Source organism: Halichoeres trimaculatus, unplaced genomic scaffold (assembly GCF_033239565.1).
Source record: "Halichoeres trimaculatus isolate MK-OKI-2021-1 unplaced genomic scaffold, fHalTri1.1 fHalTri1_scaffold_23, whole genome shotgun sequence".
Lineage (NCBI taxonomy): Eukaryota > Metazoa > Chordata > Actinopteri > Labriformes > Labridae > Halichoeres > Halichoeres trimaculatus.
In genome coordinates, this window is record NW_027437201.1 from 24260882 (window position 1) to 24277464 (window position 16583).

General features: G+C 43.2%; 1 protein-coding gene across 2 annotated transcripts in view; it reads right to left on the bottom strand.

Moving 5' to 3' along the window:
• grid1b (glutamate receptor, ionotropic, delta 1b) overlaps positions 1–16583 on the bottom strand; it is a 528466-nt gene that overhangs the window by 54174 nt on the left and 457709 nt on the right. For both annotated transcript variants that reach the window (XM_074663093.1, XM_074663094.1), the window contains exons 6-8: positions 15806–15979; positions 10908–11069; positions 4323–4442 (exon numbers count right to left, since the gene is read on the bottom strand). In XM_074663093.1, coding sequence (XP_074519194.1) covers positions 4323–4442; positions 10908–11069; positions 15806–15979 — 456 coding nt within the window. The remainder of the gene's footprint in view (positions 1–4322; positions 4443–10907; positions 11070–15805; positions 15980–16583) is intronic.

The following is a 16583-nucleotide window of genomic DNA, read 5'->3' on the forward strand; positions in this document are numbered from 1 at the left end:
CAGATGTATGATGATGATGATAATGATGATCCTGCAGCTTTAAGTTCATGATTCATGTTGGAAAAGAGAAACCTCCAGGACGTCTCTGCTGCTGTAGCTTTAAGAGGTTGTTTGTGGCGTACGCCTCATCTGACGGGGCTGACAGGAGTATAAATAATCAATCTGCTCTCTGACGGGCCTCATTTGCTCCTGGAGGTCGTTAAGAAGTGTCTGAGTCTTTCATTACCAGCTCGGAGCTCCTGACAGGAGCTTTAATGGCCTCCTCATGGCTGCACACGTGAGGAGATAACCAGGTTTATAATCCAGCGTCCGCCTGTAAGTGTCCCACACCTCCCCGCTCCGATTTAAAGGAGTTCATCATCCGTAAAACACAGACACACCTGACTGTTTAACGTCTTCACAGCTGACTCCTCCCGTCTGCGTCCTGCTCATATTACCGTCCACGCCACCGCCGCCGCCCGGGCATTGGTTAGGATGAGACACTGACTCCCATTTAGATAAATGATGATACACACACACACACACACACACACACACACACACACACACACACACACACACACACACACACACACACTGCTCCCTACTGACCTCTTTGTGTTATTAATGTGCTCATGTTCAGCTGTGTGTGTGTGTGTGTGTGTGTGTGTGTGTGTGTGTGTGGGCTCATGATACATGTTAGTGTTTACATCACAGATATACAGTGTGTCTGGGGCGTTATATTGATATCTACTGGTGTGTGTGTGTGTGTGTGTGTGTGTTAGTGTGTGTTTTCCTTATGGCAGTTACACACTGCTGAGGGAGCCATTAGTCAGGAGGAGAAGCCAGGTGATTAAGCGTTCATTTCTCAGCTACTGTTGTGTGTGTGTGTGTGTGTGTGTGTGTGTGTGTGTGTGTGTGTGTGTGTGTGTGTGTGTGTGTAGGTGTGTGTGTGTGTGTGTGTGTGTGTGTGTGTGTGTGTGTGTGTGTGTGTCCTCTATAAGCAGTTAAATCATATGAATGTTATGTTTGCTTGTAAAACTGACGGCGAATTAAACTTTTCTGTCGACCTTTATCTTTACCTCCATCTGAACTCGCTCCTCGTCTCTGTGAGACAGTGATCGTTATGCCTGATAATCACCTGTACTCCTCTGTAATCTGTGGATAAACGGCTGTTTCTTTCCTGGATGGACTCTCAAACTGATGGGTCACAAAGTTTTACTGAATAAACTTTTACTTGGCATGTTCATAAACTGAATGAACTCACAGAATAAGGAAATATTAATATATTTTTCCAGACATTATAAATAATTTTAGCTCTTAAAATGAATGTGTTCAACCATGTATTAAGAAATATGTTCTCAAACCTTTTAGAAAAATATGGATCATTATTATTTACTTTTGTGAATTTTACTATAACTTACTGTCTCTTAAAAGATTCAGAACAGGCTGTTTTAACTTACTTTAGTTTACGAGTAAAGTGAAATATTTAATTTTCCTGTGAACAAAAATATATTCATGTTCTTATAGCTAACAGCATGACTGATGCAGCTATACTAGCATTTATGCTAGCTCAAACACCCAAGCAAACGAAAAAAAGAAGCTACAAAATATGTTCAAATTTAGTTTGAAACACAAACAAACCATTTGCCTCCATCAAACAGGAGATTTTTGAACATAAAAATGACTGTTTAATGAATCCTATTTGTTTTATTTGTTTTATTTGTGCTGTTTACTTCTGGTTTATAGTCCTTCAAAATAAAAGCAGGTAGCTTTGAATAAGTAGCTTACAGGAAACAGTGATACCAGTCCAAAGACGCCTTCAAAGTAAAAGCAACAATGATAACCAAATGTTTGGGTCCTTGATACTAACTTTTCTTTCTGTTTCAAAGTTTTTTAATTTTACATTTCTGCTGTTCTTTCTTGAGTTAAAAGCCAAAGTTATGAGACAGAATAACTGGGATTAAAAGCTAAAACATGACTCTGAATTCTAAAAAGTAACAGCAAGTAAGGGTGAGAGAAAGAAATTGAGTCACAAAAAAAACAAACACATTTTTTTATTTTTTATTTTATTTTTTAATTTAATTAATTTTTTTATTTATTATTTTTTTTATTTTTTATTTATTTATTTTTATTTTTATTTTTATTTTTTTTACAGGTTTTTGATCCATTTTTTCCTTTTCTTTTCTTTTTTCTTTTCCAAGTTTAACCCTTTACCTACTCTTTTGAAATCCTTCATTTACTCTTTGTTTATGAACTGGGTTTAAAAAAAATGTTACCTCTTTTCTCCAGCAGAGGGCGAAATGCTTTTCTTCGACTATCTAGCTACTTTTTCACATGGTGTGGCGTCAAAGAAGCAAATTAAAAATCACAAAATTCAGAAATAATAAAGAAATAGCACTATTAATCAAATCAGCACCCAGAGATCATAAAAGAATCAGGAGAAAAAAAAGGTCCCAGTTTTATAAAAATTCTCCTGGTGTTTCCTTTAATTTCCATCTTGGGAAGCTGTGAGCTCCTTAAACCACGGAGGGTTTCCTGAGGATGTGAGCGTGGATGAAAGCTTTCTGCCTCCCACACTTCGATCTCTGTCAGTGGAATAAAGCGCTGCTCCTGAACGTATTTAGGAGTTTCTGATAATTTGCCAGGTTTTTATTTTTCACTCCTGTTGTTTTCATCGACCTTGCTGCCACCTCTCGTTGAGCTCTTCAAAAAGTTGTTTAGTAAACGACTCCATTCATTAAACTTCTTCCTCCTCTTCTATTTTCTGTCTTTTCAGATTTTATAACTGATTTTCTCTCCTTTTGCATCATTTTCCCGTCTATATCTTTGAAAACAAATAAAACCTGAAGCAGAGAGACGGACCAGAGAGGAGTAGCTGCAGGAGGCGAGCGGCACGCTGACACCTCCTGAATAATGGACCGAGCTGAGTTTGAGAATCCGTGGTCTCTGGGTTTGATCTCCTCTCGTGTTTGTTCTTTCATCTCTGTTTTTTGTTCCCGTCCTCTCCGCTCCTTACCTAACAGAGCCGCACAATGCCGCTCGCCGTTACATAAGGCAGCCTTGAAAACATTATTATCCCACATCATGTAACGGTGAATAAAAAGGAACATTACACCCCGTTCAACCAGTCAGGATCAGGGAGCAGCTTACATCACGCTGAGGTCGAGGGGGTGAGAGCCGAGCTAATGACACACACTGACACACACACACACACACACACACACACACACACACACACACACACGCACGCTGTGCACATGGATTCATTATCCTGCAGCTCATCTGTATTGATTAATTTACTGTACACACACACACACACACACATGAACACAGCAGAAACAGGCTCTAACTCCCCTCACACTTCATTAAAACCTCATTTTTCCAACTGATCATCGATCGGTTAACGTGAACGCCGTTAATCAGTGTTAACCCGACAAAGTTTAACCACCTTTTCAATAATTGGAGAAATTAATGAAGTGACGACTGTTTGAGCTCACCGATGTGAGCGCGCTCTTTGTTCCCACGGCGTCGTAAATCTGCTTGTTCAACAACTACAGCTCCCATGAGGCATTGATGTTGGTACAATGGAGGTGCAGTGATATACGGAGCATGTGTGAGCTCCCAAAGAGGAAATGCTCGTGCTCACGAATCTGCAAGTTTAAGCTTCCTTTTTCTTTAAAAGTCGTTACTTTTGGGCTTTCAAACATGTGTGTCAGTGTCTGTGTCTGCCTCGACCCCTCTCCTCAGCCTGGATGTTGATGTTTTGGTTGTTTTGGGATGTTTCTGGGAAGAGAGTAGGCGTGGTTTTCTCAGCCGATTGTGGCACAGAGAAAGAAAAACAACCAAAGTGAAACAAAACTCCACGGGATAGAGTGACGCGAGTTAGCTTTCTGCTAACCAGGCATGCGTCAGATGTGGTTAGCTTGTGTTAACATGCTAAGTTAGGGGCACGGCTCTGAGAAGATTTCAAGGATCCTCCCTTGAAGTCAGGGGACTGAAAGCTCCAAATGCAGCTCTGAATGTGCCTGAGCTTCAGTTTGATCAGCTGTTAGCACACGTGTGATATGACAGCAGAACATTCAAAACAAATCCAGATATCGACCGCCGTTCACTTGACCTCTCTGTGCCGTGTGTGTGTGTGTTGAATCTGCTCCTCCTCCCACTGACAGCCTCTCAGGAGGCCCCGTGTCAGACTGAATAACAGCTCGGTAACAAAATGTGGGTTCAGTCTGGATTTCAGGCGGCAGATTTTTAAGCTCTGACACTTGTAGGCGATGCCGCCTCTGCACCATTTATTTCCACTTCACGGGCTGCAGCAGGGAAAAAAACGGAGAACTCACCCTCTTGATGTCTTTGCCGAAGGTCTCGCTGAAACTGGAGCCCAGGATCTCAAACTGGACGTGAGAGTTGGAGCCGCTGTCCTTGAAATCCATCGTGCCTGTCAGACCTGTGATGTTCCCCTGAAGGAGACAGGAAGTCACGTCAGAGTCATGTTTGTGTTCAGTTACAGAATGAAACAAAGAAGGGATTTTATCTGAGATAGTTCAAGTTCTACGAGATCTGAGAAACGTGATGTGCTAACAGGGAATCAGACGTTTCCTTGATCAGATTTGAGTCTTTGCAGCATTGAGCTCCAGAGCTTCTGGACGTTTGATCCATCCATGACTTTTGAGTTAAATTTGACAACCGTCCAGGTAGCTCAGCTCTGTTTTGTTTATTTGTCATCTTCTTCACTCTGCAGTTGGTGTTTTTACGGATTAGATAAGTTGCTAAACGATGTAATCAACCAATTTTGCACAAAAAGCAGTTTGTTATTGTTATTGTTGTTTGTTATTGTTGTGGACGCTGAAGGAGGAGCTCAGACAACAAGAAATAACTCAACTAAAAATGAACTTTCTTAGGTTGAGTCTTGTCTTTTTTAATGTTATTTCAATATTTTTTTTTATTCAGGCTTGGGACCAGCAAAAATGACCCTAAAAGAAGTCCTGTTTTCAATATAGCTGCGGCGGCTGATCTGCTTCAAAAATCTGGTGCAGAAATAGACGGGTCATGTCAGGGAGATTATGTCTATTTATTCGACAGTCTGTGGTCGATAGATTTGTCACAAGTTGCTTTCTTAAAAAAAAAGTTGCCAGAGGGGTCTAAAAAAAGAAGAAGAAATTCTGTTTTTTACACTCTGAATCATGCAATATATACACACGCACAGACAGAACTTAAAAAAAAAAAAAAATACCGCAGTACTACAAAGAGCAACATCAAAAACACACTTTCTCGCACATAAATGAAAGGACATGAGATAAAAATCAATACACATCCAAACTTTAATGTGACATTTATTGTATTTGTAAGCGTGCTTCAATTTGTACCTGGAGCCGTGTGTAAAACAAGTTTTTGTTTTTACTGCAGAAGAGACAAATTTCCATCAATTGTTTTATATAGATAGCTATGAACATGTGAAAGTCGTGAAAAGAAACTGAAACTTAAGTTTCAATCTCATCACCCGAGTATTGATCACAACATCAATATATCAAACATTTAGGCCACGTTTACACGGAGACTCCCGCAACAATTCTTCCTTTGCGTTTTCAAAAGCCGCCCGCGTTTACATGAGGACGGCGTGAAAACGATCCGCGTTCATACGACTCCAGGAGGAGAAGTCTCCTCTTCTGTTCTTTCTTTTATTTGTTGTGTGAGACGGTCGGCAATCCAACCATAACGCGCATTACCGCCACCTACTGGCTCAACTAGAAATGCGGCTGAGCGCGGAGCCTTCACCTAAAACTGCTAGTGCGCATGCGGTGACGTCAGCGTTTCACCCTGAGACGCTCCGCTCTGTGTTTACACGAAGCTGGATGGAGGAGCGGATTCAGATCTTTCCACTCTGGGGAGCGTTTTCAAAAGTTTGCGTTTTCACTGAAAACACAACGTGGTCTCGTCTAAACGGAAGGCCAAAACGCAACGAAATGTTTGCGGAATCGACCGTTTTCGGCGTCGTGTAAACGGGGCCTTAGACTGACTGGTACACCACTACTCAAAATAACAATAATGAATGGACCAAAAGTTGCTAAATACAGCGCTAAAGTTTAGTTGGACTCTGCCCCTCCTTCGTCCACTTTTGCGTACATGACGTCAGCTAGGGATTGATGAATCGATGCATTGAAGTATTTCCTCACCCAATTTAATATCAAATCAGAAAATCCTCTGAATCGATTCATCTCCTGGCAAGTGAGGGGGACTGTGCATGGTATTAGCGTTGTCTGAACGAGGGCCACCGGAGACCAAGCAACAAAAAAATGTCAGCCAAAGCAGCAGCAGCATGAAGCCAGATCCTTGGCTTAAAGTCTGATGTTTGGGTTGTTTTATTGCTCAAAACGTGAGGTGATGCACCACATATGTTCACATGGGGCATGAGAATCGATAAGCGAATCGAATAGCGACCTAAAGAATCAAAATCGAATCGTGAGGTTTTGGCAATACCCAGCCCTGACGTCTCCTTGCATTGATTGCTTTGAGCTCTTGAAGCTGAAACGATTCCTCGAGTGGAGGACATTCCTCGACCATTTCTTGTCATCGAGGTTTCAGCCCTGGTGAACATGTTTTTAAGCATTTCCCTCTGAACGCTGGGGCATCACCTGTAAACACGGTGTAAACAGAAACAGCATATTTCTGTGGACTCTGTGGGACGATAAAACGCTGGATTGAACTCTGCGTGGATCCTCTGAAGCCTCTGATTCATGATTGGTTAATTCTACTGAGAGTAGAAACTTCAAATGGAAAATAAAGAGCCGACTGACGACACCAGGTGTAAGAACAAATCACACGCTGGCTGTAAACAGACAAATTGCTGCTGGGTGATGGGTTTTTAAGTTTTTTTGCGCTCCTTAATCTTCACAATAAATGTTGGAAAGCAGAGAGGGAACTGACAACGCTTTGCTGGAGTTTCTTACTTTAATATCTTTGCAGATTAATTACGAGGCCAGGGGGACGGTGGGAGACGTTAAGATGAGCTTAAAAAGAGACAGAATGAGGGATGTTAGAGCTGGAGATGAAAAACTGATAAAACGAAAAACAGAGAAGAAATACGACAGAACAGCTTCATCAAATTCTGCAGAGTTTCCCGCTCTGACCTTTAGAGCTGCTGCCGCTGCCTCCTCTGTATGTTTAATATCAGGAGAACTCCCATGATGCTTTGAGAGCTGCTAAACTGAGTGATATTGATGCCAGGATGACAACCGGAGAGGGACAGGACGTGCACGAGAAACCCCAGCAGAGGCCGTTAGAGGAGGAAAGCTCCTGATGTGGATGTGTACCCAATAAATCAGCTTCACTAATTCCCCATCAGTGATGTTTTCTTCCTGTCTCCCTGGATGATCAGCTGCCTCGCTGCTTTTTACTGGAGAATATACAAGCAGGCAAAGTGTTTGCAAGATGTACGACGTGTCATATAAAATATCATTACAGCCTGAGTGAGTGAGCTGGATCCAGTTTGTGTTGTTCCTGCAGTGAAAGGCGGTAATAAAGTCTGCTTTCACGGCTCCATCACTTCCTGTTGGTGGTGAAGAAAGAGCGAACACACCTGTCAGCGCGGGCCGACCGGCTAAATGTTCACCTGTCAGCCGCAAAGGTCGCAGTCGCCGTCACCCCGAGGAGGGGATGGTTGATGAAGTTTGTTTTGGTCGGTCTGCAGCTTGGTGCAGAGTCAGTGGAGCTCCAGCCGCTCCATCAGAGGAGATATTACTCCAATGCATCAGGGTTTTTATTATTTAGGAGACCAAGCAGGCTTTTATTTTTAAGCTCCGGGCGTTTCTGTGTGACGATGAAACTCTGCCATTTGTCGCTCTCACAAAGGTTTTCCCTTCAGTCTAAATTCTTGTTTGTGTTTGTTGTTTTGGACAAAAGTGTCCGCTAAAAGAAATAGCAGAACATCTCGTGACGCTTCATGGCCGGTGGATGTCGACAGACGAGGAAAGACGGAGCCAAACTGGGATGGCGTGTTAAACTTGAGATCTGGTGGATGTTTGGCGTTAGATTGTCGAACTATTTTCTAAGAACTGGAGCCAAACTCCTAAAATGTCAGACTAAACTCCAGCTCTAACGCTGCTGCTCGAATCCCAGAGTAAGTCAGACACTGAAGGATATTTCATCCGTATCTAAAGACGCTGCAGCCTTTTGACTCCATCTTTCATGGTCCGCCAACTTAATCTACATGAACAGATTGAATCCTGTCAAAGAGAAGACGACATGAAGGTTACGTCTCGTGACACGCTGACGGAGAACACAGAACGACGGAGAAGTCGTCTGCTTGGCCCATTTTTCACTCCGCGTTTGCCGCCCTCTCACAAAGTCATTTTCCATCTCATCAACAAAATAGTCAGGGAGATTGCGGCTGGTGGAAATGTTCAAGTTGGAAAAAACAAAAGCAGAAAAGAGGTCATTTGGTTCCCTGTGTGAGAAGTGCTGATGTACTGTTCTGCCTCGACTGCAGAGAAAAACAGCACATATATAATTCAGCCTGTATAAATGACCTCCTGACACAGCGCAGAGACTGGTGGAGGAAGAAGGAGCTACAGTTTGGAGGAGATGTTTTATTTATTCTCACAACTTCTCAAAACTTTCATAGTTTGGTTAATTTTCGAGCTTGAGATATTATTTATTTTTCATTCTGCCTTTTCACTCAGAGAGGATACGCACATGTAGGTGTTGCGGGAAAAGTTTCCAGCGTGCAGCTCTTGGAGATCGATTTCTGGAAGCTGAGAGAAACTATTCGACAAGTGAGGAACAGATATTAGAATAATTCAGCTAATCTCATAAAAAAGACGGATAACTCAGAGAAAACAGGATCACTAATCAGCTCTGAGGCTGTTACTGTTCATAAATCTGACATTAATGCTTCCTGCATCCTTCACGTATCACACATCCCCAACGAGCTCCCTGTTTTCAGACGCTCATCCATGTTTATCCTGAACGACTCCTTTCATGTTTCACCAGCGGCCATTCATGTTTCATTTATCCCGCGCTCACAAAGAGGCTGTTTGTTCTTTTATTTATCATTGCTTTAAATCTAATCAGGTTTAATATTCTCCTCCACGCGCTCCGCTCCGAATGGGAAACAGGAAACAACACGCTCTCTGACATTTTCAGCCGTATTGAATCAGACGGAGTGAATATAGTGACTCTCTGTTTAAATACGGGAGAGGAGATCAAGGCAGCAGAATAAACGAACAAGCAATCACATTCCAGCTGTTAATAAGCCTAACAGCCTTGAAAACTCTCTCATTAGATCCTCTCTGCACGACGATGCGTTTACGATCCATTTCTAACGAAAACACAACCTCTCAAAGGAAACCCAGGTCATGATTTTATGATCTGACTCCTTAAATAATCAGTTTTCTTTGAGTTTGAGGAGTGTCCACCTGAAGAGGCTCCATGAAAAGTTTATGAGCATGTGGGACGACCTTAGTGTCCCTGAACGCACCACAAGACCCATGAGGAAATCTTCTCAGTACAAAAAGTGGTGAAAAAAATAAATACATGTGGCATCATTTTTATTTTTTGTCATTTTTGTCTCTCTAGCTTTGGCAGCATTTTGACACCATAGTTATCCACACCATGTCTTGCCAATAGGATACTTCATTTCCCATCCTGCCTCACTCATAATCTCCTATTTGTCTAATATTTACGTTTGCAGTCTTACAGTCTTATCAGTGTTGCGTTCAGGGCAGCCTCAGATTTTAGCGTGCTGTGTTACGTGCACACAAGTTCAGGAAGGCCTCACACAGGTAAAAGTAGGGTCTGCAGGAATTTTCTAAATAAATAAAATATCAACTTTTACAGAAATAATCCTGCTGAATCGTCTCTTCTGGGCCTCTTTACATGTGTGTCAGTGTCTGTGTCTGCCTCAAACCCCCTCCTCTGCCTGGATGCTGATGTTTTGGTTGTATCAGGTTGTTTCTGGGTGGAGAGTAAGGGTGCTACCTCAGCCAATCACAGATCGCCTAGTTGTTGTTTATCAGTAAGTTGAAGAAGCTAACAAGAGCAGCTACGATAGCGGACGTAGCACAGAGGAAGGAAAACAAACAAAGTGAAACAAAACTGCAAATGAGGGTGAAGCTTGACTTTCACTCACTTATGGGAACTTGGAAAGCAGCGCAGGTGAGTTAGCTTTCCGCTATCAAGGTATGTGTCAAATACCTGTGATTAGCTTGTGCTAACATGCTAAGTCAGGAGCATGTCTCTCGAGTCCCTCCCATGCAAAACCGGGATGCTACCGGTGGTTGCTCGACTAGTAAGTGTGTTCACGTAGTCATAGTCGGAGGATGTGGGTGTGGGCTGCTGCTGGCACTGAGCCAAGGAGGAGGAGCCAGTTCGGATGTTGTGTTTTTATGAGCAAGTAACAGAAATTCCTGCAGACCCTAGCTTTAACATTAAAACTAGCTGAACTGAGTTAAGTCAAATTGAATAGCTATAAACATATTTTATTTTTTTTTTCTAATATTTATAATTGTTAAAACACAAAACAAAGAATAAGCAGCTTCACTTTCTCCGTGTGTTCTACAGAATCTAAGCTAGTACAGCTACAATCAGTTTTAATGCTGGTGCAAACATTACTCAGCTGTGAACACACACAGCTCCAAAACTGCATTTTTGTTCTACAGGAAAAAAAAAACACTGAATGTGAACATTTATTAATAAGTGTGAATATTTGTTTCAAACAAAAACAAATAGTTTTACACAGAAAGAACTTTCCTTTTCCGATAACAGTGAAGTAATTCAGCGACTGTTTTTTAACGGTGTAATAATTTTGGTGACTGTCAAACGGAGAATCAACAATCCTGAATTGTTGATGATTAAAAATCAGTTGGTGATCAGTAATCAGAATCTAATCCAATCAGGGACTGGGACAGATTAGGCACCACGCTCAGTACCTTCTGGATGGTCTCCAGCATAGACCAGCCCCCGTTCCAGGGCTTGGTGGACTTCCTGATGCAGTTGAGGCTGGCCATGCTGTGCCACTTCCTGTCCTCCAGCTTCCTGTAGAAGGCGTTGGCCAGCATGAGGACGCTGTCGTACAGGTAGAGGTTAGACACCTGGAGAGAGGAGGGAGAGAGAGGAGGCCATCAAAAGTTAAAAACCAGCAGAGGAAAAACCAGACCAGGAGCTGCAGAAACCACCAAGACCACATGTGTGAGTCAGCTGGTGCTGCATCATCTGCTGGTTTCAAGCTATCGAAATCATGGTCAGAGCCTCACACACACACACACACACACACACACACACACACACACACACACACACACACACACACACACACACACACACACACACACACACACACACGCTTGATGGTGTGAAGATGACAGCCAGCCAGGAGCCAACTTACCCACATGTGATCTGTTTGCCCTGCAGAGGGCGGAGAGAGCACACTGTGACAAATTACAGCACACACACACACACACACACACACACACATACACACACACACATACACACACACTCTAACACACAGATGCCAAAGCAGGGAACAGAGACCAAATGCAGGGTGACAAATGAGCAGCACTCTGTCCAGATGAGTCCAGCTGACTGGCATGAAGTCCATACCGCACGCTGCCTCCTGACATGACACGATTACACACACTCACACACACACACACACACACACTCACACACACACACACACACACACACACACACACACACACACACACACACACACACACACCAAACACACACACAGAAAAACAAAGAGGTGGTGCTTTTTTGTTTTCATAAAGCTGTGTCAGAAAAGAACAGTCCGTCAGAGTCTGTTATTTTAAAGACACACTCTGTGACGTTTCCGTGCATAAACCCTCATGTCAGCAGAACGTAAACCCCTCACTGGATCCCGCCTCCTCTCCTCCACAGACTGACAGGTGTTTAGTATCTGCTGAAACTGACAGCAGCTCCACATCGGGTCATAAATACAGATGAGGCCTGAAATCTGTCACATTTACCGCAGATATCGTCACAGACAGCTGGAATTGTCTGCTGCTGATACGGTAAAGACGCCGTGACACCGTGACATAAATCCATGTGGAAATATGTGACATGGAAAACCACAGTCAGCGCACAGAGCCTGTGGCCAAAACACAAGCTTTTACAAATGCAGCTTTTCTGTCTCATTTTTCTCCTCCAGACAAACAGAAAAACACGATAACAAAGATCCACGTCCTCCTGCTCCTCCCGGGTGGAGCGGACATCACTCAACACAAACAAGTTTGAGCAGCATCTCTAACGCTCAGTGGAGCTGCAGACGAGCTGAAGGCTGGAAACAATCAGAGCTGACAGAAAACAGGCAGAGAGGTTGGTCAGCTTCCAAAACTGCAGTACCGTGATTAACCACAGGAGGCTGACTCCAAAAGTGATTCATTCCTCATAGAGCCCCATGTTAAAATATTCAGCGTGACAGCAGGAGAAACAGAGAGTGTCAACTTTTTTCTCATTACATTTATTTCCAAAGCTGCAACTCAAACTAAATTTCTCCCAGACATTGGTATTAACTGAAATAATCCACACATGAAAAGAAATCACAACGTTCAGGTCCATAAATAATGATTATGGTGAATTAAGTACGATAACACAGGAAAAAAGTATTGAAGACGCTAACTGAGACTCATCTAATACTTAGTGGAGAAGCCTTTGTTTGCAGTGACAGCTTCCAGAAGCTTCTTGTATGTTTGAACTAATGGCCCACACTGCTCAGGTGTGATTTTGGCCCATTCCTCTGCACAGATTGTCTTTAAAACAACCCCATGCCATGATGCTTCCACCTCCAAACTTCACTGTTGGTGTAGTGTTTTTTGGCTGATGTGCAGAGCCATTTCTCCTCCAAACAGGGTATGTAGTATGAAAGCTGAAAAGTTCAGTTTTGGTCTCATCTGACCAGACAACATTCTCCCAGTATTCTACAGGCTTGTCAAGATGCTGTTTAGCAAACTTTAAACCAGCTTCAACATGCCTTTTCTTGAGGAATGGAGTCTTGCGGGCTGAGCGTCCATAGAGGCCATGGTGGTGGAGTGCATTGCCTGTTGTTTTCTCTGTAACAATTGTACCTGTTGCCTCCAAGTCTTTCTGGAGCCCTTTCAGGGTGGTCATTGGCTGGTTGAGTCCTCTTCTGACTATCTTTCTGACTCCCTGGTCAGAAATCTTCAAGGAGCTCCTGTGCGTGGCCTGTTGATGGTAAGGTGGTGCTTCCTTCACTTGTGAATAATGGCCCCAACGGTGCTGACTGGAATATTCAGGTGCTTTGATATAAGTCTGTAACCAGTTCCATTCTGATGCTGAGCAACAATCAGGTTGTGAATGTCTTCAGAGAGCTCTTTGTCTTTACCCATCATGAGGTGTGTGGTATTTAACTGCTTGGTGAAAAAAAAACACCTTTTTTATAGGACCATCAATTTGCTCTAGCCCAGCTGATGTTGGTTTGCACTAATTGGAAGTTCAGGTAATAATTACTGACAGATTTCAGGTGGTATGGTGCATTTCCTGTCCAAAGTATTCAGCCTTTCCATGGTGTGTTCTATACTTTTTTCCTGTGTTATCGTACTTAATTCACCATAATCATTATTTATGGACCTGAACGTTGGGATTTCTTTTCATGTGGATTATTTGAGTTAATACCAATGTCTGGGAGAAATTTAGTTTGAATTGCAGCTTTGGAAATAAATGTGATGAGAGAAAAATGGAGAGGTATATAAGGACTTTTGACTGATTGTTGATTTTTGGAGAGTTGGAGCATCAACCACCAACGCCTGAGCTCCCCATGCCTAGCTTCAGTAGTGGTTTTATTTTGGGGCCTTAGCAGGAGGATCAGGGATGTTTTGTTCCCTCTTTGTCTGAGTTGGCTGCTGGTCTGTTTCTGTCCCACTCTTATCTCTTTAAGTCACACAAATAAACTGCTGCGGTCCACTTAAACCACATTTAAAATCTCATTCTGCAGGAAACACAACAGTTAACTAGCTCATTAGCCTGCTAATGAGTTAGCTTTGGGCGCCGACTGCTGAGCTTTGATAACTTTAGAGTTTGCTAACCCCTCTCTCTCTGTTGGACGAGGAAAATTCACCAAATGATAAAAAGCTGACCGCGTGCCTTTGAGCTGCAGCACTGATGGATGTAAACCCTCCAATCAACAGAGGGCGAACTGCAGAAATCTCCGTTTTTAATTGAATCATGTTTTCTTATCATAATTAGCTTCTTTTTTCCCCTCTGAATTTAATAACTTGTACAAACTAATTACTTAATTTGTCCCTTAAATGAATATTTGTGCCTTTGAATGATTACATTATGACCCAAAGCGGCTAATGAAGTCCTCCAGGCGCTCGTTGGCGCGCTCCCGCCCCCCCTTCATTATGGACCTCTTTAATCAGGGGAATCTTTGTGTTTGGCCAACATACACAACCATGACTTATCTCTGTTTTCACTCAGAGCGGCAGATCAGCGCTCCACAAAGGACAGGGAGGGGAATCAAACATTTTTAGAGTGTCTTTCGTCATTGTTGGATCCAATTATTCAGAGCAGATTAAACATAATGAGCTCACAAATGAGCACTTTGAGAAACACAGTTTTCACAGAGATGATTCATTTCGAGTCGTAAAGCTGGAGCGCTAACTCAGACTTTCACTCTGTGCTTATTGTTTCAGTGATGACCATGTGACCTTTGACTCTCTCTGGCTCAGTATGTGCCAGATGAAGACAGGAAGTACAGACAATGCTAGCGTTCAGATGGTGCAACTCTGCAAACTCCACCCCTGGCGCCGCCCAGGAGTAGAGTAACAGAAACTTTCTAACCCTGAGGAGGAGTTTGTGAATGAAGTGAGTGATCAAATGGACATTCAGTATCTTACGTTCATATATTACCATAATGAAAGTGACTGATTGAAAACGCTCGCTACATCCGACTCACCAATTTGTATCAGGAGGTCTTCAAGAAGGAAAATAATCAAACTGAAACTTTCATCCCATTTAGCAAAGCCCATAACATGTAGTCCCCCTGTAGCTCTTTGTAGCCCTGTTTCCACCAAGAGGTCCAGTTCAGTTTCCTTCAACGAAAACCAGGACAGGTCCCCAAATTACCGACCCGTACTGTCCTACTTCCTGGTTCCCTTCTGTTGGGGTGTCAGACAAACCGATCCAACCCCAGGAGGTGGAGCTAGAAGCACTGCAGTCTGATTAAATCAAATGTAAAAAAAATGCACTCTTTCTGTCACTAGATGGCAGCACCTGCAGCCATCAAACCTGAAGCACTCTGTCGCTCTTAAAGAGGTTTTCTCTTCGGTTTAAATTCTTGCTTGTGGTTTATTTTGGTTTCGCAGAAGTGTCTGCCGAGTGAAAACGTAAAACTGTAAAATATGGAAAATTGCATTGTGGCCGGTGGATGTTGACAGATGAGGAAAGACTAGGACTAGGATGAATCATCACTTCCTGTGCGACAGCGGTAACTAGAAGAAAAAAAAAACCCTGCCGTGTTTGAATCTCTAGCCGACTTCCTAAGGAGAACTTTCCCTATGTTTGGAAAATGGTGTCACAAACAACGGTCCATGGTCGACCACGCAGGAGCAGACCTTCCTCTGGGTATTACTGGGAAACTGTGTCACACTGTTACGTAGCTGACGCCGCTATCAGCATCCGGCTAACACGCCAGCTACCAAGAGGGGCACAGTTTACTTTACGGATCCAAACCTTACCAAACTTCTGATCCGTACCGGACCAGTACATCTGAAGAGGGCGCTGTGCTCAGAAACTGAATCATGACTCATTAACTCTGTGAAAGTGGAGCGGCGAGGCTTACCTCCAGGTTCTGCAGGTATCCCTCCTGAGGGTCGCACAGCAGGGAGGAGATCCGGTGGTTCTGCCTCATGCAGCGGGTGCTGCTGTCCCTCCACAAGGGGAAGATCTGTCGGATCACCGTCATCCGCCCCAGTGCACTGTGGGTAAGCTCCAGGATCTCCGTGTCACTGATTTCCTGCAGTAGAGAAGGTAACCAATCAGAGTGAGGCAGAAGTTTTAAGGAAGTCTGTGTGTTTACCTGAAGTTACCCCAGCCCCCACAGGTGGGGGACGTAATGTTTACGTCCTTCATCACGCTAATTAGCAGACTGATCGACACTTTTCACACTGACAAAGGAAATAACAGCGTCTTTTATTGGCACACGTGTTTGATTGCTCGGACGCTGAGAAAGCCAATTATTTCCTGTGAGGTGTAATTATAGATAGCCCCAATTAAACTCTAAAAGCAGGAATAAATCTGCGAATGTTATGAGTTTGTTCTATGACACCCAACATAATTACAGCCTCTGACTTAAACCACGTCCGACCGGTGAGTCGGTTTGTTTTCTCCCTTTAAATTGAAAATCCGACTTTGTTTCTTTCTCATATTCAGGTACCTGCCACCCAATTAAAAATGAGCCGAGCCGGTAAACACAGTCGCCGGGTTTTCTGCTGCTTTATCAGAAAACACGTCATTCTGTCAAGTTAAAGGGTTTAGAGTCAGCACAGGTTGGAGTCCAGGCTCTGTAATTGAAGCTGAGTTATTAAACCTGTCGGCCATGTTTGCTGGGAAATGTCTCC